Below are 24,539 nucleotides of genomic sequence, written 5' to 3'. Positions count from 1 at the left end.
TCTCCGAGTCCTCCCACCTTCAACCCAGCAAATCATCCAAGATGTGACAGCTAAAGGGAGAGAGGGTTGCACTGGCACCCAGCTGGTACACATTACAGCTGAGTAGACCAGGGGCTATATGAAATTGACCCCACAAATTTATAAGTTGAATATCCTTACCACAAGGCCACACATCTTCACAGAGGGTATCTGAGGTAGTGTTGCTCGACAAGGTATACAGCTTGGATATTAAGGAGTCTCCTCCACAAGTCAAGCTGCTACTTCTCCCCAATGAGAGGTCACGCCTCTGATCCTATGGACATGGGATTAGAATGCCTGGGGAAAGAACTGCAAGATGGATTCTGCAAGCCAAGCCTACCAACAAGGAATCCACAAGCAGGCCAAGAACAGGTGGTTGGATAATATCCATAGTCTTAGTCGGTTACACTTGAGAATCCAGCCAGAAAATTTAATGATGGTTGCTTCTGATTGGACCCAGTGAAGGAGATGACTTAGGACTCTACCCCAACAATAGTCAAGAAATAGTGTGTGGAGAAGATGACTAGATGGGTGGATGAGCAGAAGTATTTTCCTAGCAACTAATGAGCTAAATTAATTACCTGAGAAGAACTAGTAGAAAATACTGTAGATGGTAGTGTGATGAGAGGTACTGGGTTAGTGCTGGCAGATGTGAAAGTTCTAGAGGATGATGTTGTTGAGGTAGCTGGTACTGCAGTTGATTGTGTTACATTACTGCTGAGGCCACTGCTACTAGTGTGGCTACCACCACTGGTACTGTGACTCCCAGCTGTGCCACTTGCAGCTGAGGCAGAACGAAGACCAGGGTTGATCGCTGAAAAGTTTGGTATGATGTTTCCTCCTGGAATCCTGTACTGGCCCTGGTAAAAGAAAATGATAACATTAACAGAATGCCATCAGGGATGATGGTTCCAATCAGAAATTACAACAAATATTTTTTCAAAGTCAGTAAAATGCATCAACAGTACATTGTATTATATCACAGATCATCTTCATCAAGATCCCTTTACTGAGGCTGACAGCTGTCGGGGTGCCACTCTAGATGCTTTCATAGTCAACCATTGTCATTTGCCTCTGTTCTGTCATGCATAGCAGGTTCGCTGTGTTGTGACTGTTCAGTTCTTGATGTTGTCAAACCAGGATTTTCTCTGCCTCTCCTTTGCCCTACCTCACATGTGCCCTGAAGAATGGTTTTGGGCAGCGAGTCGAGGCAGGATACATGGGTGTACAAGGCATCTTTTCACCTGTATAAACACTGGTTCCTGACAGCCAGTGTATTTGTTGACTTGCTGCCTGACTATTTTGTGCTCCGTATATGGGATGTGTAACAGCCTTCTGAAGCACTTGTGCTCAAATGCCTGGACTCTTCGCTCCATGTCAGTTTGTCACAGTCTAGCTCTCACACCCAGACAGAAGGATCAAAGTCACCAGAGTCTTCTTGGAAAACTAATGGAATTCCTTTTCAATATGTTGTTCAGCTTCGTCGTGGCAGATAAGTTACTGGTAATGTATTTAATAGTTGGAGAGGAGCATTAGAAAGCAACTAGGATTAATTATGCAGTGAGTGGTTGTAGAAGCCTGGTGCGTGTGCACTTGACATCATGTGATGGTTCTAAATGCTCGTTACTGTCAAATAAACGATGTTAATCATTTCCAATTTTCAAGGTTAACATGTCTGGCCAATGGGAGATATTGTATTACCTTGCCTGGAAACAGGTGACAGTTGGCAACAGGGAAAGCATTTGGCTGTAGAAAAATCTGCCTCGTACAAGCAAAGAAAAGTGGATGTTAAATGTGAATGATGACTGATGATGATTGATGATGCTGATGATAATGAATCACTGTCCCAACTTAAATATGTATTAGTCATTATCAGTTTGACTTACATTCACTGGTATGGATCCTGTTGATAGAGTTGAAGGGATCAAACCTGCCAACGCAGGCATGGCTGTGTGAGCATGGAGATGACGTGGTGGAGACTGACTAAAGTCAACAGTAAGGTCACTGACACTGTGATAGATGTGACTCATGTAATGCAGGCACTCAGACACACCGTTGAATATACGCTCACTCTCTTGGCGTGCTTCAGTCTGAAAGCAAGAGAGAAACGTTCAACAGCTTGATTTATTATTAGAATATTTAAATAGTTAATGATTTGGAAGATGAAAAACGTGTAAGACAGAAATAAGAGAGAGAGAGAAAAAGAAAACAAGAAGATGGAAAGAAAAAAAAAGAGAGAAAGATAACATATAAGAAAATAGAAAAAAAAGAGAGAAAACAAGAAAATAAAAAGAAAAATAGAGAGAAAAGAAAATTACAAAGAAAGAGAGAAATAACAAAATATCTAAGCTTCCTCTCCCCACTGCAAAACAATATATTACCAATGGATTGATATATTTTACTGCAGCTGGCCAAGTTGTTTATGTGCCGAATGGTCTGTGCTTGTGTCCTATATAAAGGAAATTATTGCTGTTTCTCTACACTTGGTTATAAACTGGCATTATGAGGATGCACAGTTCACTGCTATAAGCAACAGGTAGACTAAATATGACCATCGTCTTACTGGGTTTTCAGTACTTGGCTCAAATCCTCTCGCAAGTTAGTGGAGAGGAGAGAGATTCTACCAATATCATTATTATTATAATACTAAGACATATATGACTAAATCTTTTTAGAGTAAAAGGAACAATCAAATGCAAATTTATAAAGTAACAGTTAAGACACAACAGTCTTATATAAGACAACTATGTGAAAAATATTGGTTTTCTTAGTGTTCATAATGGAATTTTTTTTCTCTCTCATAAATTGAAGTAAAAATACATGTATTTCTTTTTTTAATCTTTAGCATGAATAAGACTGGCAGAATTTATATAAAAGAGTGAACAAATCAGGAAGGAAAACCTACTTGTTCACTTGTATAAGAGGCATCATTTTGTGCCAATGTTGTATATTGTGTTAAGAATGGCTGCAGTCTTCTTTGGACTTCTTGAAGTTCTGTCATTAGTTCAGCAACAACTGTCACTGGTGGTGGGCTACAGAAGAGGAGGAGGAGGAAGGGATTTGAAGAAGCGAATAACCAAGACTAATCTCACTGCTAATAGGATTTGCCAGACGAAATCCAGAAAAGCAATAAGCAATGGCAGCAAGTAAATATCAATTTAAATAAATAAAGTAATGTTAATGATAGCAAAAAAAAAAAAAAAAAAAAAAAAAGGATAAAATTTACTTGGAACACAATTCTTAGTCCTGGACAAAATACAATTGTCTGAATGAAACTGGCGAAACAAATGACCGTTTTAAAAAAATACTGTAGTCCTGATATAATTTTCAAAATATCGAAGTCTTGATATAACTGTTAGATATTGTAGCTTTAAAACATTGCTGTTTTGATTCATTTGTTAAATATTGTACTTTTGATATAATTGTTAAATACAGAGTTTCTTCAGCCAGGTTTCGTACTAAGATACTAATCAGTTCCTTCAACAGACTCCTGTCATGTGTGTTTCAGTTTTAATCCCAGCTCATCTAACAAACAAACTCATGTTCAGCCTGTTGTTCTTATACAACAGAAGTATTCTCTCAACTAAAAACTAACTTAAACAATCACGTTTAACACTTCTTTGCCCTTTCGAATTGATGTTGTCCAAAATGTCTTTACAAATACATTTCAAGTATTCAGTATGGAAGAAGAACCTCAAACATGTTAACGTAACAAGAGTTCTTAGTGTTCAACTTACTTCTCCAATCCATTCAAGCTCAGAAAAAAAATGGACATAAAATGATGACTTAAGTAAAGCTTCACTATTTGTATGGAGCTTGTGTCAGTCAGTATAGCATATATATTGATAGATGCATCAATAAACGATTGTAATTACAACACTATCATCATCCTTTTAATGCTCACTCTTCCATGCTTGCATGAGTCAGACGGAATTCTAAAATTGTATGAACTATAACTGATGTGTTACTAAAAGATATCCACTTCTATGCATCATATTTATCATTTAACTGTGTAACCCTGTCACACTACCAGCTGCTCCTTGACTGCCTTTAACAGAGTTCATTTGTTACAAGTATTCAGATCAGTTCTGTAGTATCTGGACAGGATTTTAACCTTGCAGACAGCAAACATGCAAGTGTCAAAGCTAGGCACCAGCCACACCCATTTCTCTAGTCAAGGAGTGCAACAAGAAAAGAGTCACAAATCTATTGCTTCTTTGACTAACATATTAAAAGAAATGTATTTCTTAATCTTCAGTAATAAAACTACACTGTACATAACTCCCTGTATTTTTATCCATCTACACCACTCAAGCCTAAGAAACTATTATTCTAACAGTCCTCAATGTATTGTCGTTATAAGAGGTTGGTGCAAAAATAACTGCAGTTATTGATTACAGTTATTTTGAAAGAGAATACATATTTTTAGAATAAACTTCAGCTCAATTATGTTTTTATACCATTTTGAAATGCAGATTTCAGCCTATTGATTTATGCTAATGGTCTTTCTTCCACAATAGTTGAATATTTACAGCTGTCAAATTGAAGACAGACAGTTCAAAATAGATTGCAAAGTAATTGAAACGGCTTGTAATATATCACTAAGAGAAATATATCAAAAATGAATTTAATAAGAGAATTTTCTAGAATGTAAAGACACTGGATTAACAAAGTCCTAGATAAATTATTCAATAGTCATACAAATTTGTCATGATTTTTATATCAACTAAAAGTGGATTGAGTCAAACCTTGGTCCCTGAGAATTGCTTGCAGTACTGGGTTGATCATCGCTAGATGGCTGAGCAGTACCACTTTGACTGGGAGCTCCTGGAACTGGTTCATTGCTATTTCTTTGATTATTGGTGCTTTGTTGGTTACTGTTGGCTGACGGATTCTACAACAAAAGAAGCCAATACATGTAAGTGATCAAATTGTCAAAACAGAATTTTATCTGTTTAGAAATAACATTGAAGAGTAAACAAGGATGAATTTCATAAAACAATAAAAACTGATCATTCAATGTTTTTTAAGACTTAGTCAAAAGAAGACTAGCAGCTTTCATGAAGTTTTTGTAGGGCCTTAGAAACTGGAGAGAGAGAGAGAGAAAGAGAGAGCAGAGGGTATGATTCAGCAGGGTACTGCTTGATACAATAGGAAGCTCTATATCAAGATACTGAGCTAAGCTAACCTTCAATACAATCTGTTGCATACTTGAACATTTGCAATAGACCATGGGGGGTACCTTCAACAAGTGTCTTCTTCTATAGCCTTGGGACAACCAAAGTCTTATGAATGGATTTGGGAGACAGAAACTAAAAGCCTATCACTTGTATATATGTATATGTGGGTGCATAGGTGTGTGTGTGTGCTTGTGTCTGCTTTCCTTGACATAGTTGTAAACACTGGGCCTCACTAAGGAAATGGTTAGCTGTTGCTATGCTGATACACTCATCATCTTACCTATGCAAGCATGCAGATATAAAAGTGACAGTTCAACATACCTCAAGACGAGATAAAGCCATGTTAACCAAGTGCAATAACTTTCTGATGTGGTTTATTCTTTGTTGAGATTCATTCATCTGCTGGACGGGAATCTGCCCCAAATTGATATGAACATCAACAGCCGAACCGTCAGCCTGAAAAAGACAGAGATGGAGAAACAACATTAGTAAAACAAGGCAATGAAAGAGCAAACCCCTAAATTTAACAATTCTAGTTTTTATGTAGAAAAAGAATTTGAATAGTTCCCTTCTGTAAAGCAATGAGTTAGCAGAGTCATTAGCACACCAGGTAAAACACTTAGTGGTGGTGGTTCATCCAACTTCAAAATACACTGAGGTCAACTTTGCCTTTCATCCTTTTGGGGGTCATTAAACTAAGTACCAGTTGAATACTGGGGTTGATGTAATCGACTTACCCCCTCCCTCGAAATTGCTAGCTTTGTGTCAAAGTTTAAAACCAATAATTCCTTTCCCTTATAATTCTGAGTAATTTTTCTCTAAAGACTCTAATAACAGGAATATTGTGCAGAACTGTGATGAATATTCATTCTGCTGGAATCCTTAATCCCAATAATTATAAACTATAGTTGCAGATTACATATCATCATTTGTAACTCTGGGAGCATTAAACAAAAATCTTTCTGGAATAAAATTGAAATGTAATTTACCGATGCCCTTGTAGAGACTCTGGCATTCCTTCCGAGCTCGCCTATATTGTGAACAGCTTGTTGAACAATATTCTGAGGGGATAAAATAGAAAAAGAGACAGGATTACTTTCTACAAATAAAATATATTTCATAGCAAAAACAATAGCTAAAGGAAAATCTATTTTAATTAGGTTTTATTAACTGATTCAGAGACATATTGATAATGTACATTTAATAAAAAGAATGGAAAATATCAAAAATATCCTTTAAATCCCTTAATTCATTGGTCCTTTCAATGGTCATCTGAGTCTCTCATTTCCACCAACCATCTAAAATTATTTTCTTTTTTTGTTAACATGTTCAACTTTATTACACAACATATCTTTTATTTCTAAATTCAACTGAAAATTGAAGTTTTAAACATCTAATATTTTCAATCAGTCCAAGTACCTACATACACACATACAGGAATACATATGTAAAAAGATGTACACACAAACATGCACACGAAGCAATAGTGCAAACTTTATTTGCATTGTGCAATTCTTAGAGTGAAATTATTTCAGATAGTCTTCACACAAAGAGATTTAACACACTGAAGTTGGAGCAAAGGTAGAGATTATATGACTCTTGTGATTTCAATGAATATCAAATAAAAGCTGAACAAAGATCTTCTGGATGAAAATATAAAATTTAAAAACTGAAATCATTTTAAACACTGAAAGAATCTTTTGTTTATTTAGCATTTAAACCAGCCATACCCAGCCCATATTCTACTTGTTTCTTTGTTCAAACCAGCCAGATCCAGCCTCTTACACCTACCCTACACTGTCATTCTAAAACTAAAATCCTGACGCTGGGACAATGCATGATTACTTTAACCCTCAGATTATCCTGTTAAATACGGTTATTCATTCACATTGTTTTGAATTAATTGTAGATTATCTTATAGCTTTGAAATTTTGATGTGATTGCTTACTTTTAGAAAGACATTGTAGGGTAGGTGTGAGAGACCTGATCTAGTTAGATTGAATATAGAACAGGTAGAATATTAGGGCTTCATATGGCTGGTTTGAATGCTAAGGAGTTAAACAGAACATGAATAAATAAGCATTACATTTGATAGAGTAATTTGAATGCTAAAGAGTTAAACTATAGGAAAATGGTTGGAGTCAGGTAAAAAGACTTACCTGAACCTGATTCGGATCCAGAATGTCTGATGGTAAAGTAAAAGAACTGACAACAAAACTATTGACATCTCTCGGAGGAGGAGGTGGTGCTGAAGCTGTGGTTGAGTTACCACCATTATCTATAGGGCTGGTGCTGTTAGGACGTGGTGGGGGTCTTTGCACAACATGTATCACTTTGCCATGAACATCTAAAAATTACATAAAATGAAAAAAAAAAAAATGTTTTATTTTAACAAGACATTATCATCATAAATATCATTATCATATAATTATTCTAATTTCGGGACAACGATAGCAATTTTGAGAGGTGGGTACACAGTACGTGGTTGTACTTTATTTTATGAACCCCAAAAGGATGAAAGTTGATCTCAGCAATATTTGAACTCAGAATACCACCATGGTCAACTTTGCCATTCATCTTTTTGGAGTTGATAAAATAAGTACCAGCTGAGTATTGGGGGTGGGTCAATGTAATTGACTTACTACCTCCCCTAACATTGCAGGCCTTGAGCCATTATAATAATAATAGGTGGGGAGCTAGCAGTACTTCATCTGTCTTTAAATTGTGTTCAAATTCCACCAAGGTAGACTTTGCCTTTCATCCTTCAAAGGTTGATAAAATAAGCACTAGTTGAGCACTGGGGTTGATGTAATCAACTTAACCCCCCCCCCTACACACACAACTGCTGGCCTTGTGCCAGAGTTTGAAACCGATATTTGCTTGGTCTAAAGCATCAAGCTGGCAGAATTGTTAGCACAATGGGTGAGATGCTAAGCAGCATTTTTTTCAGTCTTTATGTTCTGAGTTCAAATTACACCATGGTCAACTTTGCCTTTCATCTTTTCAGGATCAATAAATACCAGTTAAACACTGGGATTGATGTAATCGACTTACCCCCTCCCCAAAATTGCTGGCCTTGTGCCAAAATTTGAAATCAATATTTGTTGTGTCTCTTTACGTTCTGGGTTCAAATCCCATCAAGGCCAACACTGAAACCAATATTATTATTATTATTATTATTATTATTGCTATGTAAAGAGGAAAAAACTTTCCAACAACTTACTGAAGTCTTTTAAAAGTTTTTCATCTTGAAGGACTCTGCCTTGGAAAATCAGCCTCTGTGTGTCTGCGGGAATTGACTAAAAGAGAAAAACAAATATTTTATCAACAGTTTATAGTAACCTTTTCAATAAAGACAGAAACTTTACATAAGTCCACACATTATTACTGGATTGGATTAGCCTAGAATTGTTCAGATAAAATGCCTTGTGGTATTTAGTTTCAGCTCTTTATGCCCCGAGTTCAAATCCAACTGAAGTCAACTTTACCTTTCATCTTTAAAGGGCCAATAAAATTAAGTGCCATATAGAAAAGAACACTGGGGCTGATGGCTTTGTGACTAAATTAGAAACTATGACTACTAATAATAGGATAGTGGATTAGTAGAATCATTAGAGATTCAGACAAAATGCCTAATATTTATAGTATTAATACACCTTCCATCTCTTTATTTTTCAATAAGTGGCTGTTGGTGACACCAGTTCCTGATTAGGCATTGTGATTCTTTTTTATGTATATCACTAGCACAGTGGTTGCTGCTATTTCCAGCAGCCAGGCATCTACCATTGACGAAGTAAAGGAAGGCCAAAATCACAATCTGGTAGTCTTAGAAGCAGCAATGGTGGTGATATCTCCAAAACCAGGAAATTCTCTCCTGGTAACCATCACAGAATCTTGTATTCTAACACAACATCCATTTTTAAGTGGAGACATTACCTTTTGGTATTCATACAACTTCTGTCACTTGAATTATTTTTTGCCTAACATTTAGTTATAGCTCATTACGTTTTTAAGTTAAAATCTTGGCCAGATCAACTTTATTATTTTTTTTAGGGATCAATATAATAAAGTACTAAAAGTATTGGGGTCAACATAATTGACTACCCCTCTCTCCTCAAAACTGCTAACCTTGTGCCTATACAAGAAAATTACTACTACCACCACTACAATCATCATCACCGGTATACCAAAATCCTAACTCCAATAATAGCGCCAAGAGATAACCAGACTGTAATGGTAGCCTGACACACAACACCAGTTGAAGCAAAATTATTTCATCAATGCAGCAGGAACACAAAATAAAACAGCTAAAGAAAAAAAGTTCTTTGGATTACAATAAATGGCTTCTTTTTATTTATATATATTTTTTTAAATTCAAAATAGTATTTAAAAAGAAACTTACTATACTACTGGCTATTGTTTCCTTAAATTGTCGAACAGTGGTCTGTAAAAACAGAAAAGATATGATTAAGAGGGGAAAGAGCTCTTTTCTTAATAACAGTGCATTACGGCAGTACATAAAACAAAAACTGAATAAAATCTATAGAAAATAGGCCAAACAAAGGCAATTAATATAAAGTAGCATCATAAATGATTGTACAGAAAAGTAACTCACATCATCTGCAACACTATGGCTCTTAGTTTGACCATCAAGGGTCTTCACAGAAACATCAATCATCTTGGATGGTGATATCTGTTGTAGGCTATCCAATTATCTACAAAGAAATACACAGCAATTTAATGTACAAAAATATCTTAGAATAACTTTTATTTAAAAAATATAGACATGTGATAATAATTATGACAATAAAATAAGACTCTGACTTGTCAAATCTTGGCTATTGGTCAAGGGTGGGGACCTTTATAATACAAAAGTTTTCTAGCTAAAAATCTGAAAAAAAATCTATTAACTGACCTGCGATTCCATCAACGTAAACATTTTTATGATTGAAAAGTTTTGTACATTAGTTACAAAGTACAAACTGTTATTGTTATTATTATTAGTAGTAGTATTACTAAGGTGATGAGCTGGCAGAATCATAAGTGTGCTGGACAACATTTCTTCCAGCTTTACATTCTGGGTTCAAATTCTGCCATGGTCGACTTTACCTTTCATCCTTTCAGCGTTAACAAAATAAGTACCAGTAGAACACTGGGGTTGATATCAACTACACCCAGCCCCAATATTTCAGGCCATGTGCCTATAGAAGACAGAATTACAACTGCTGCTGCTGCTGCTACTACTACTACTACAAGGCTGTAGATTGGCAGGCTCATTAGAGCACCAGGTAAAATGCATTAATTCCAGCTCTTAACATCCCGATTTCAAATTTACCTTTCATCCCTGAGGTCAAAATAAATACTAATTAAGCACTGGTGTCAATAGAATCAACTTACTCTCTTCCCTCAAAACAACTGGACTTGTGCTAAATTTAGAAATGTTAAGACTTATCCCTCCCCTCAAAATTACTGGCCTTCTACCAAAATTAGAAATATTATTATTACTACTATTAGACTGTGGATTGGCAGAGTTATTGGCACATTGGATAAAATGCGTTGCAGTTTTTAGTTCTAGCCTCTTACATCCTCAGTTCTAATCCCACCAAAGTCAAATTTGGCCTTTCATCTCTATGCAGTGGGGTGGCTTTGTGGTAAGAAGTTTGCTGCTTCCCAACCACATGGTTCTGGGTTCAGTCCCACCTTGGACAAGTGTCTTCTACAAAAGCCTCAGGCAACCAAAGTCTTGTGAGTGAATTTGATAGACAGAAACTAAAAGAAGCCCGTCATATTTAAGTGCATGTGTGCGTGCGTATGCCTTTGTCTGTGCTTGTCCACACCCATTGCTTAACAACCGACGTTGGTGTGTTTATGTCCCTGTAACTTAGCGATTCAGCACAAGAGACCAATAGAATAAGTACCAGGCTTAAAAGGTGTAAGTACTGGGGTTGATTTAGGTCAACTCTGCTTTTCATATATTCAGAGTTGATAAATCATTGTCATCATTTAACATCAATTTTCCATGCTGGCATGGGTTGGATGCTTTAACAGGAGATGACCAGTTGGAGGCACCAATTGTCTGTTATGGCATGGTTTCTATGGTTGGAATCCCTTCCTAATACCAACCACTTTACAGAATGTACTGGGTGCTTTTTACAAGGCACCTGTACAGGAGGATTTTACGTAGCAGGGATGCTTTCTATACAGCACCAGCACAGGTGCTTTCTACATAATGTTGACACAGGTGGTAAAAAAAAATGCCAATTCTGAGTGGAGAATTGATGCAACTGTTACAAGCATCAGAGAAGATACTTTGCAGCATCAGTTCTTTGCATTCTGATAGCAATAGCTGCAACAAACACACAAGTAGTGACTGCATTGCTTGGACAATATCAGTGACATGGAGAAGGAAAAAATCACAAAACAATGGATTATTTAAAAAGCATTGCTCATACTTTGTTGTCTTTTAAGAATGCTTCTTCCATCTAATCATCATCCTCATGATCATCGTTTAACGTCCATTTTCCATGATGATGATGATTGGGAGATGGAAGAAGCATTCTAAAAAATATAAAATAGAATCATCTTTTTGTGGTTCTAGTTTTACAAATAACTGATTTAGTTTTTTAATTGAGTAAATTTGATATTAATAATTTTTTTTTGCCTCTGAATTTTCAAATTTCTGTTTTCGTTGTTAATGAAACAACTTATTTACTCTGTATAATGACACTTTAATGTTTAGCAATGTACAACCTCTGAAATAAAAAGTATAAATTTACCAGTGATTTATTTGTGATGACAATTATTCAATGTAACAAACTTGCAATAAATTTACAGCTGATGAAATCACCAGATGTTCTTGCAACATAGTTTTCCTAAATACCAACCGCATACATAGTTTGTCATACCAAAGAGATACATACAATACAATCTTCATACATAACATACACACCACAATATAAACTATCTTTTCGTGCAGTGGTTCTCAAAAGTGGGTTTATCGCACCCCCCGGATGGTGCAGTGGAATGTTCCAAGGGGGTGTTGAAGTGGGCATTAATGTGGTAGCCAAAACGGGCGATTCATGTAAAAACAAAATAATGGGTTCATTAGATTAAGTTTTGTGAAATACAGTTGTTTTGAATTTGCTTCAGAAAGAGGTCTATGTTTGTAATGGTTAGTTGGGGTGGGGGCGCTAGGTGTCAAGGGTGTCAAGGGGGCAGCAGCCCGAAAAAGTTTAGGAACCACTGTTATAGTATAAGGACCACATGGTTAAATGTCACTGACAACACAGTCATAGGACTGCAGCCATAGTGGGTTTGGACAATTAAATCAACCCCAGTACTTATTTTATCATTCCCTTTCTGATGAACCATCAAGTTACAGGGACATAACCTACACTAGTAGCCAAGCAGTGAAACAAAAACACATACACGTATACACAACAGGCTTCTGCACAGTTTCCATCTACCAAATTTATTCAAGAGTTATTTGTAATCCTGGGGCTATAATAGAAAACACTTGCCCAAGATGCCATGCAGTGGGACTGAACCGGAAATCTCATGGCCATGAAACAATCTTCTTAACCACAAAACTATGCCTACATGTATGTATACACACAAACAACGCTCATTCATATGTATGTGGGATAGTTTTTAAATACTTTTATGAGTTGCAAAAGAAAAAACTGTTAAGCCTTGCAATTTAAAAAAAAAAAAAACCATTTGTGGTTTATGACTCACAGATGTTATCATGATGATCTATTTATTATTCTCACACCTTTATCAGGTGAATCACATATTTTAGCTGAAAATAATCAAATTTAACTTTACTACTACTACTACTACTACTACACCATTCTACTGTCAATCCTCTTATTGTTTTCATTAATCTTTAATTTATTTTGCTTTTCTTTTGTAATGACAAAACACTGCAACTAATTAAGCAAAAATGATTGGAATTTCAAAGTAAAAAGATGTAAATATGCCATTCAGTACTGTCCCAAATAATTATCAAAGCTACACGTTATTTATAAATGATAAATTATGCTTAATACAGCCATTTTCAAAATACATTATATTAAAAATGGTCAATACAAATTAGACAAAAGTACTTATTTCTAAGACAATATTCTTCCCAAGCATTAAACTAATACACCTGCTTGTTGTACCTACACCTGTCGTCTTTTTTCTGCAAATTCGAACTATACATACATACATCATCATCATTTAACGTCCGTTCTCCATGCTAGCATGGGTTGGACGGTTCGACCGGGGATCTGGGAAGCCAGAAGGCTGCACCAGGCTCCAGTCTTATCTGGCAATGTTTCTACAGCTGGATGCCCTTCCTAACGCCAACCACTCCGTGAGTGTAGTGGGTGCTTTTTATGTGCCACATACATATATATATATATATATATATATATCCACGCACACACACATATATAAATAAAAAAACACAAATGAGGTCTCAAATTTACTTCTTTTATATCTAACACCACACCTGGAACCAACCCCAAATCAGATCTACAGTTTATATTGAATTTGGTGTATGTATGTGTGTCTATTACTGTTTGACAACCAGTATTGGTGTGTTTACATTCCCGTAACTTAGTAACTGAAAGAATAAGTACTAGGTTTACAAAAGAAGCCCTGGAGTTGATTTGTTCAACTAAAACCCTTCAAGGCAGTGCTACAGCATGACCACAGCCAAATGATGACTGAAACAAGTAAAAGAATTAAAGAAAAGAATACATAAAATATTTTAATTTTTTTATATTATTCTTAATAATAATTATACAAAAAAAGACTTTCTTTTATATACAGGATATGGTGAATAAATTGTCTAAATTACGCAAAATTGAAAATAACACTAACGTCTCATTTTAATAGATATATTTACCGAAATTACATAAAAATATCATGAAACAATAAAGAGTAAATTTATTCAATAAAATCGCCATTGGCTTCAATCACGGCCTCCAAACGACTTTGGAATCTCCTGCAACTCTTCTGGACAGTCTCCATGTTTAAGTTGGTGAATGCTGCCATAATCCCTTGCCTTCATTTTCACCTTTGGTGTTACAAGGAGTTTTGTTGGTCTCTTGATCAACTGTGCCCCAAACAAAGGGGCTGCAGTCTGGGGAGTTAGGTGATGTGGTCGCAGATATTGCCTAACAGCCATGGCTGGATTCTCCTGCTTGTGTGGCATTGTGCAGAGTCCTGTTGCTAGATAAGGGTCTTCCTGCAGCCACTCTTTTGACCCAGGGCAGCACTACCTCCTCCAGGCACTTGATGGAGTCTGAGGCCGTGTGGGAAGATGAATGGAGGCATAACGTTGCCACCAGTAGTGATCAATCCAAACACCATGATGACTGGATGTTTGATTTTTATCACTCTCGGTACATGTCTTCAGATTGACACCCAAACTCCCTGGAATGTTAGTATTGGAGCTTCCGGCGCGAATGCCAAGCAGTATAGCATGTCGTTTCTAAATTTCTGGCAGAGGGAATTATATCATGGTGCTGTTTTTCTCACAGACGGTGCCCAAGCGACCCTACTATACTATGTAGTCGACAAAATGAAAAAAACAATGCGCATACGCGAAATTAGAAATATAAAATGGCGACAATTTATTCATCGCACCCTGTACAGCGAATGGCTATGGAATAAAGAGGTATCAAAAGGGTCCAAAGCAAAAAATGGTTGTGAACCACTAAGCTAGATAGAGCATGCCACTCGAAACAGCGCTTAAGTTTGTCTCACCACCACCATCCAGGTTCCCATGCTTATACAGCAGACTGCGTTAAAGGCGATGAAGAATAAGAGAATGAAAGATGAAAATGATTTGGAATCAAACTACAACACACTTTCCTCGTGTGTGTGGATGCAGCCAAAGAGGTTGCCTCTCTGTGGTCATTCAAGTTCCTAGAAATATCAACCAAATCTCTCTTAAGTTACACCCTACCATTAAGAAAAGAGAAAGGCACATCGGATAATAAGTTACTGGAGAAGAAATTCAAGAAAGGCGGAAATATCGTGACTGGAACGCCTGTGGTCAATGTTTGCTCAGCCAAGGTTGTCCTAGCTAGATGTGGACAGTCGGCGATGGTCGATTTGCTAGCAAATATAATTGCTGATGTTTAAGGTCCTACCACTTGTCCATCACTCACAAAACATAGAAGAGAATTTTACATTCAGCTCGATAAATCACACACTCTCTTATATATATATATATATATATATATATAATGTGATGAGATGGAGTAACAACAGATACAAGAAGAGGTCAAGCAGCGCCCAGCAAGGAGCAAACGGCCACCATATCACTAGTTACAGAAGCAACGTGGTGCGCGCACGCAATTATAAATTGTACCAACAAACAAACAAGGCATGGGCAACTTTATTCGAGAAGCGGGCCGCACTACTAAAAAAAAAATAAAGATATTATTTCGTTAAGCGTGCCATTCAGAAAGTCCCGCGAGCCGCAGGTTGTCTATGACTCATATACACACGCGCACACACACACACACATCTATATCCCTAGCATGGCTGCAGCCTTTGGCTTAAAACCAGCAAAAAAATATATATTTATATTATATACACACATACGCGCGCACAGGCAAATAAACACGCATCGTAATTCCACACAACCAAAATGGCTATTCGCTTTAATTAGTATTAAGATTCGCGCAGCAACGAAGGGGAGTCGGTGAAACTAACAAATCGTTTAATCTGAAAGAAGTTTTATCATAGATAATATATTTCAATATAAACGATAGAATTCGCTGATAGTTAAAAATGTGAAGATAATTTACGTGAATAAGACCAGAGCAAAAGAAAAAAATGTAGCAGGGTGATCGTACGCAAAAACAGCCATGACAAGACATCGTTTGTTATATTTTAAAAAATGTACTTAAAGGAGAATTTGGACATCATGTGTATGTATGATGTATAAAAACGACACAAAGAGAAGTATTCTGTGTATATATAAAGCCTTGATTAAAGTAACAGACATACACAAACGTTTCTCTGTCACATATCCAAACGTTTGCGAGAGAGTGCGCGTATCCTTGTCGGATGTATTAAAAAAAAGTACTGAAGCGAGCTGCTGACATGGGAGCGTGTAAGCGGTAGCTTTGAGTAGCTAGAAACAGTAGCCGGATATCCCGTAAATCACATAATACCACATTGAAAATGGTAGGGACAGAATGGTTACTGATATGTAAAAGTGACCGTGGGTGGACTGCCTTGGAACAAAGGAGAGACAGATAGGGAAGATATAAGTACAGTAAATGAAGAGCTTCGAATAAAAGAATGTGTGTGTGTGCGTGCGTAATATTACTGTAGTAATTAATACTCGGCACCAGGACGAGGAAAAAACATTTTAAAGCATAAATGGGATATAAAATATGAAAGACCTTATATATAATAAATAAGTATGTAAGATGAGTGAATGAAGATGCAAGAAAAATGGTGTTTGAAATGTGAATGCAGTCGCCAAGATAGGATGGTGGATGGGTTTTTATTAACATCTTGGAATATGGTCTTGGAATGCAGACTTGTTGGGTTAAAACGGGTTACACGGTGAGGGACGGTAGAAACTAGAAAACATGAAATGGATTAGAAAAAGACTAACACACACGCATAGATATGTTTGTTTTTTATGTGAAGCTATATATAAAAACAGTTTAACATGAAAACGAAGGAGTATTGTTTAAAACATTTTTGTAAAATACATATAAATTTTTTATAAGGAAATGGTCGACAGTGACCTCGAACTTTCGGCCTACCAGCTGTCGTCGGATTGTGTCTGTGCGTATGCACACACGTTATGTTTATAGCATAAACATGGAGAAATCCATTGGTTCAGATATCTGACAACGTTTGTAACGCGTTTAAAAGAGCCAACATGAAGAATACGTCACGTAAATATAAATTATAAAACGTGGTACCAAAGACCATTTGGTGTCGATGTGAGCTACAATAAGTGCGGTATGATTGTGTGTACTAGTATTTGACAGAAAAGTAGAGGATTCAGTGGTACAAAGGTTTATGTTAAAATTGACTCTGGTACCACTAGTTCACTCCCTGCCCAGGCATTCTCTAATTTTACTAGTGCACAGAAATATGGTGGTTGAATAAGCCATATCAGTGTCTAAAGTATTAGTGAGAGGAGGTGGAACTCTGCTACTGAGTCCTCTTCTGCAGATCAGAAAGGAAATCTACAGGAATTCCATACAGTGTATTCAGTGTCAAATATGAATGTACAAGCGATGTAATGGAAACACAGGCAGGCTAAGAGAAAAGGTATACTCCATATGAGGCAAGTGCAATGAAGACAATGTGTGCTGAGAGTTCACACAGAAAATAGATTCTATCAAATGTCTGGACTTCTCCACAGAAATAGCTTTTGCTACATAGGTCAACTAATTAGCAATGAGGATAGATATTCTGAAGGCATAGCACCAAGATTAAAGAACTGGAAAACAATCAGGGAGCTATTACATCTGCTAGCAACAAAGGGTTCCTCCTTCAGAGCAAAGCATAGCTTGCTTGTATGATGCATATGAATGAAGTGCAATACTGCATGTTATTCAGATGTGGTTCTTAAATGCAGAGAATTTGCAAAGACTCCTGAGCATGGCTGTGTGGTTAAAAAGCTTATTTTGCAACCATGTGATTTGGGGTTCAGTCCCACTGCATTGACACCTTGGGACAATCAATGCCTTGTGAGCAAATCTGGTAGATGGAAGCCCACTATGAATATATGTCTGTGTCTTTGTGTTTGCTCACCCACCAGCGCTTGACAACTGATATTGGTTTGTACTTGTGTTCTCTCTCTCCCCCCATACACCTCACTCATATTGCCTTGTCTCAGGTTGTATAAACTCTTTGCTATTACAGTGTACAAGGTAACCACTCTCAAGTTGGTGCCACAAAATGCACTTACTATACCCTGTAAAGTGGTTGCCAAATTTGTGGAAAATACGTGGGGTCAAGATAAAACCTCCAGTATAAGGGTCATGATAAAATGCACCCAGTACATACTTAATATGGCTAGTGATAAGAAGAGCATCCTGCCAAACAAACATGAATAAAACGTGATCCTCCAGCCCATCTATGAGGACAGTGGATCCCATCTATGAGTACCCATCCAACTCCTGTCAATATGGAATGCAAACAAAGTGAGAATGTGTATATACACCCCACATGAGTGAATAAATGAAAGAGAGAAGAACTCAACATATTTGATAGGAGTTGTATATATTTTTAATCATCCAAGGAAACCTCACTAGTGCTGGTGTCATGATAAAATATGACCAGCACACACACACTGCAAAGTGATCGATGTTCTCAGCCAGAGAAACTAAGCCACAAATGGAAAGTGCAACTTTCTATAGTTATTCTCTCTCATTATAGCCTAGCATTAGTGAAAGTGCACGACGTAGTGGTTAGGGTATTCAGCTCACAATCATAAGGTCATGAGTTCAATTCCCAGCAACGTGTTGTGTCCTTGAGCAAGACATGCTCCAGTTCAATTAGCTGACAAAAATGAGTAGTACCTGTATTTCAAAGGGCCAGCCCTGTCACATTCTATGTCATGTTGAATCTCCCTAAGAACTAGGTTAAAAGTACAGGTGTCAGCAGTGTGCTCAACCACTTGCATGTTAATTTCACAAGCAGCTCTTCCGTCGATCAGCTCAACTGGAACTCTTGTCATCGTAAGAGATGGAGTGCCAGTAATAGCCCTGCCATTACTGCTCCTCTTCCATTACTCCATCTCGCACAATCTCTTCCACCTTTCGCTCCTTCCACCTCTGCCATACTTTTGCTTCTTTCTCCCTTCCATCATGATTCGCTTTTGCAATCACCATCTCTCCTAGTCACTCCGTTGGCCACATTGCCCCATTCAAACATAAACAGTTGATCTGTTTCACAATTAACCTCTGGTCATAGTTTTGACAATATGAGCAAGCTTTCCAACCAAACAGTTTTGGTTTCAGTCCCACTGCATGGTAGTTTGAGCGAGTGTCTTCAGACCATCCAAAGCCTTGAGGACTGCCATATATGTGTGTGTTACATTTGCGTCTCCTAGTCTTGACATGTCCTAGTTGTAAATAATGAGTGTTGCTGTTATACAAGCCATGTCATACATTACCAATATTCTGTACAAACATGCATGGTAATGGGGAAATATTACCTTACTTGGTAAAAGGTGAGGGGACGGGAGACAGCAAGGACATCCAGCCACGGAAAATCTGCCTCGATAAATCTTGTTTGACTCATGCAAGCGCAAAAAAGACATTAAAATACTGATGATGATGAACACCACTCTTCCAGCACTTGTTCAAGAACATGTCGTCAATTTGATTTTGTTCAGTAGGTAATGTCCATGTATATCTTCTATCTAGTTGCTCAAAATATATGTACTGGCACTCTTCAGGTTATGATGACGAGGGTTCCAGCTGATCCAATCAACGAAACAGCTGCTCATGAAATTAACATGCAAGTGGCTGCCACAGACATGCATACCCTTAACACAGTTCTCAGGGAGATTCAACATGACACATAACATGACAAGGCTGGTCCTTTGAAATACAAGTACTACCTCAAGGACACAACATTGCCAGGAATTGAACCTACGACCTTACAATTGAGAGCCAAATATTCTAACCACTAACCCATGCACATTCACCTGTGTGTATATTTATGTGCGCATGCATGTGTGTGTGAATGTACATGTGTGTGTATGCACATGTTTGTGTGCATCTTTGTATGTTTGTGTGCATCTTTGTGTGTGTGTGTAAGTATATGCATGTGAGTTTACATTTGTGCTCTACGAAAGGAACTACAAGTGTTGCTGCTGTCATTTCTGCTCACTTTGCACCTTTAACGAGATGGGGAAATAAGAGATTCCTGACTTGAAAAACAGCTGAGGGTTAGTGACAGGTAGGGTATCCAACTGTAAAACAATGCTTCAATAATATACTGAGCCAACATATGCTAGCATGGAAATGGAAAAAAATAGACATAAAAAGAATGGGTTTACATGTCTGTGGTTTGTGTGTATATATGTGAGTGTGGATGTGCACGTATATATGCAACTGTTTCACATTACAAGTGTCTGCATGAAGTCATTCAACAAATACAGTGGCACTGACATTCCCAGCTAACAGCTGCTCCGATTGCTTTTCACTCTCAAAGGAAATGGTAATAAACAGGCATCTGTTTGTAAATTAATGCTTCACCAACATCATTTTAATGTCCACTTTTCCATGCTTGCATGAGTGAGATGGAATTTGTTAGGGCAGACTTTCTACAACAGGATAGCCTCCTATTGCCAACCCTCACCTGTTTCCTAGTAAGGTAATATTTTACTACAGACAGGGGACTTTTTCATGGAAGACTAGAAACAAAAGGTGAAGACTCATCAAGCCAAATGAAATCATACTTGTGGTCGTTGCCGGTGTCATGAAAATGGCACCTCTGAAATTGTAATTGTGGCCATTGCTGGTAGCAAGATCTTTGAATGTTGGGCCTTTGAAGGTGATGACAAATGACCGAGACCATTGGAAATATGTTGTGCTTAAGAAGAATCATCAAGGCAAGTGAAACTGCAGTTGTGGCTGTTGTCAGTGTCATGTAAATGGCACCAATGAAATCATAGTCATGGCCATTGCTGGTGTCAGATAAATGGCATGTAAAATGCATTCATTACACTCTTGCGGTGGTTGATGTTAGGAAGGCATCTAACTGAAGAAACTATGCCAAATCAGACTGGAACCTGGAGCAGTTCTCCAGCTTATCAGTTCCAGTCAAACCATCTAACCGATGCCTGCATGGAAAGCGGACATTGAACGATGATTTACAGGCTTCTTTCAGTTTCCATCTACCAAATACATTCACAAGATTTGGGTCAGCCTGGGAATATATTAGAAGACACTTGCCCAAAGTACTATGTAGTTGTACTGATTCAGTAACAATATGGCCAGGATACAAGCTTCTCAACCACATAGCCATGTCACAATAAGTAATAACCTGGCCCATGCTTGTATGGAAAAAAAGGGAACATAAAAACGAAGAAATTGAATTTTTCCCCAACCAAAGACATCTATTGGTACATCATCAATTGCCTGCTGAAGATAATTCAAGAAATCTTTCTCTTCTTTGTTGCTAAGGCACAAAAATAAAACTTTCATGACTAAGAGTTATACGTAATCTTATCAATGCCAAGATTTTGCCATGGCCAGTTTGCATCCATCAACTGCTTCTCCTTAGTTTCCCTTAAATATCTAAATATCATTGTCCTGCCCATTAATCTTCAAATAGAGTAAATAAACTTTGCAATTATATACTGATAGAAAATGGACCGTTCTTGTGTATTTTGGTTCACTTGCCAAGATTTCAACTTTTATGTCCATTTCTGCTTTCACAACAGATAATTTTTCTAGATTCATTTTTCTTGCATTCTACATCCCAACTATAAGCACCTCTACACACACCCACACATATATATATATATAGTCAATTTTAATATATATATACATGTATATATACATACACTCACATTTTTGTATACACAAGTATGTGTGCTTATATGCATGTGCAGGATGTATATGATCATTTTAACGTCAGTTTTCCAAACTGGCAAGGGGTTAATGGTTTGGCACTAGCTGGTAAGATCAGGAGCCATACCAGGCTCCACTGTCTGTTTTGGCATGGCTTTTACGACTAGATGCCTTTCCTAACACCAAACATTGTACAGAATGTAAAGGGTGTTTTTTTATGACACCAGCACCAACAGGTCCACCAAGTAACTTGCAAAACTATATATATATATATATATATATATACATACAAGTGTGTATGTAGATATATAAATGCATATATATATATATATATATACACAAATATATGCATGTATATAATCATATCTATATGTATGTTTATTTATAAATATATAAATTCATGTTTGTATATATAAATGTACATAGAAATCTATGTGCATGTATATATATATATACATATACATATCTACATCCATAAACGTACAAATTAACGTGTGTACGTGTTTTATTAATACATATGTACACACACAGATATTAGTATGCTTATGACTAAATACATATGTTTTATTTCTATTCCTGGGCGCCATACTAATACAATTGTTTGTTTGTACTCCACCTGCCTTCGTCTTTTGTTTATTTTCATAAAGCTTCCCGTTAAATATATATATATACATAAAGTTTTACAAGTGTGTATGTAGATATATAAATGCATATATATATATATACACACAATATATGCATGTATATAATCATATCTATATGTATGTTTATTTATAAATATATAAATTCATGTTTGTATATATAAATGTACATAGAAATCTATGTGCATGTATATATATATATACATATACATATCTACATCCATAAACGTACAAATTAACGTGTGTACGTGTTTTATTAATACATATGTACACACACAGATATTAGTATGCTTATGACTAAATACATATGTTTTATTTCTATTCCTGGGCGCCATACTAATACAATTGTTTGTTTGTACTCCACCTGCCTTCGTCTTTTGTTTATTTTCATAAAGCTTCCCGTTAAATATATATATATATATACATAAAGTTTTACAAGTGTGTATGTAGATATATAAATGCATATATATATATATACACACAAATATATGCATGTATATAATCATATCTATATGTACGTTTATTTATAAATATATATATTCATGTTCGTATATATGAATGTACATAGACATCTATGTGCATGTATATATATATATATATATATATATATATATATACATATCTACATCCATAAACGTACAAATTAACGTGTGTACGTGTTTTATATATACATATGTACAAACACAGATATTAGTATGCTTATGACTAAATACATATGTACATACAAACGTGTATACAAGTATTCGTGCATACATAAACGTACATGGAGAGCTATGTATATATACATATCTGTAAATACATATATCAGTATGTATACATATATAGACGTACATACTGACGTGTGTATGTGTTTCATACATACATATATGTTCACAGATATCAGTGTTTGTGACCATATACATATATACATAGAAATATGTCCGTGTATATATATACATACAAGTGTGTATGTGTGTATGTATGTATATATAAGTAATGTACGACAGTATATGTCATAGTAACTGACTCTGCGAGAGCTTAGAATATTCTGGTTTCTTCCGGTTGCACCATTACAGTTTGTTAACAGGTAAAGAACGGATGATGTCCAACACATTTCGACGATTTAAGACATTCTCGGCAAACCCGAAAATTCGCCGATGGAGGTGGTGTTTCTTCGTTTGTTTTTCACCTCTTCGCGACCTCTGTAATACACACAAATGGGGGCAAAAAAGGGGGCCAGAAAGAAATTACCTGAGAACTGTTGTCTTCGCTAACTGTCCTCCACCTCCGCAGGAAGTATTCACTGGGCATGCGCACGGCTGGCTTATGCCCAGCAGCTTTGTACAAAGAGAGGGAAATGCTTCTAATGATATTAAAATCAGCAGTGACGGCTTTTGCTATCGGAAGCATTTTATTTTTATTCCGTTTTTTTTTCCCCCATCCGATGTGTCATGGGTTTGGTTGATAAAAATAAGAAATTAAAAAGAAAGTAAGAGAGAAATAAAAATGCGTGTTATTATATATTTTTTTTTTTGCTACCAAGAGTATTTTCAAGTGAAGGGTTAAATGAACCTGATTTGAATAATGGTTTAATACGATGCTGTAGAAGATGTTATATTTTCCATTCAGTGAATAAAGATGAAAAAAATTCCATACTCGAAAAAGGGGGAAAAAAAATAAAGGGGTGTGGAACAAGATCGTCCAGATTAATTTTTAAATATTGTAGAAAAAATATTTTAAGACCAACTTATTTACAAGAAGAATGATAATTGTTTTTGCTTCTGATTAGCAATATGATTGCCATTGCCATATATAGACAACAGAAATGTATTTTGTTAGAATATGTTTATTAAGTGAATTAAGTGATGGATATATGCAAAGATTGTTGTTAAAAGTCTAATTAAAGATTCATGGAGTAAAGTTTAGATAAAGGTTAATTTGCCAGAGGTTAACAGATAACAAGAATGAGCAATATGTGTAAGGTGTGGAATTTCGTTTACCTTGGTGGTAGAATATATTTATCAACCTGCTGATGCAATATGTGTATTATTAATAGTTAAGTTAAAATTTAATAGAGTTTAAATAGGACATGTCTGGTGACAAAAACAGTCATTAGGTAACATGAAGGATTTCTTTTATATAGGGACAGTGAAATG

The 24,539-nt window shown here is 36.4% G+C and overlaps 1 protein-coding gene across 5 annotated transcripts in view; it reads right to left on the bottom strand.

The window, feature by feature from the left end:
* The window catches only part of LOC115222831 (large proline-rich protein bag6), a 45,412-nt gene extending 21,633 nt beyond the window's left edge, over positions 1 to 23,779 (bottom strand). For all 5 annotated transcript variants that reach the window (XR_005003345.1, XR_005003346.1, XM_029793152.2 and 2 more), the window contains exons 1-11: positions 23,635 to 23,779; positions 9,814 to 9,913; positions 9,601 to 9,642; positions 8,422 to 8,497; positions 7,358 to 7,545; positions 6,188 to 6,259; positions 5,520 to 5,654; positions 4,767 to 4,912; positions 2,924 to 3,050; positions 1,905 to 2,108; positions 600 to 878 (exon numbers count right to left, since the gene is read on the bottom strand). Coding sequence is in view for 3 of the 5 variants with exons in the window: in XM_029793152.2 (XP_029649012.1) it covers positions 600 to 878; positions 1,905 to 2,108; positions 2,924 to 3,050; positions 4,767 to 4,912; positions 5,520 to 5,654; positions 6,188 to 6,259; positions 7,358 to 7,545; positions 8,422 to 8,497; positions 9,601 to 9,642; positions 9,814 to 9,876 (1,332 nt within the window). In the remaining 2 variants the exon portion in view is untranslated. The remainder of the gene's footprint in view (positions 1 to 599; positions 879 to 1,904; positions 2,109 to 2,923; positions 3,051 to 4,766; positions 4,913 to 5,519; positions 5,655 to 6,187; positions 6,260 to 7,357; positions 7,546 to 8,421; positions 8,498 to 9,600; positions 9,643 to 9,813; positions 9,914 to 23,634) is intronic.
* Between the last annotated feature and the right edge of the window lie 760 nt (positions 23,780 to 24,539).

The sequence above is a fragment of the Octopus sinensis genome, linkage group LG21, assembly GCF_006345805.1.
Source record: "Octopus sinensis linkage group LG21, ASM634580v1, whole genome shotgun sequence".
NCBI classification, from domain to species: domain Eukaryota; kingdom Metazoa; phylum Mollusca; class Cephalopoda; order Octopoda; family Octopodidae; genus Octopus; species Octopus sinensis.
The sequence above is the reverse complement of the archived record's forward strand: the minus strand, read 5'-3'. Positions and strand labels throughout refer to the sequence as shown.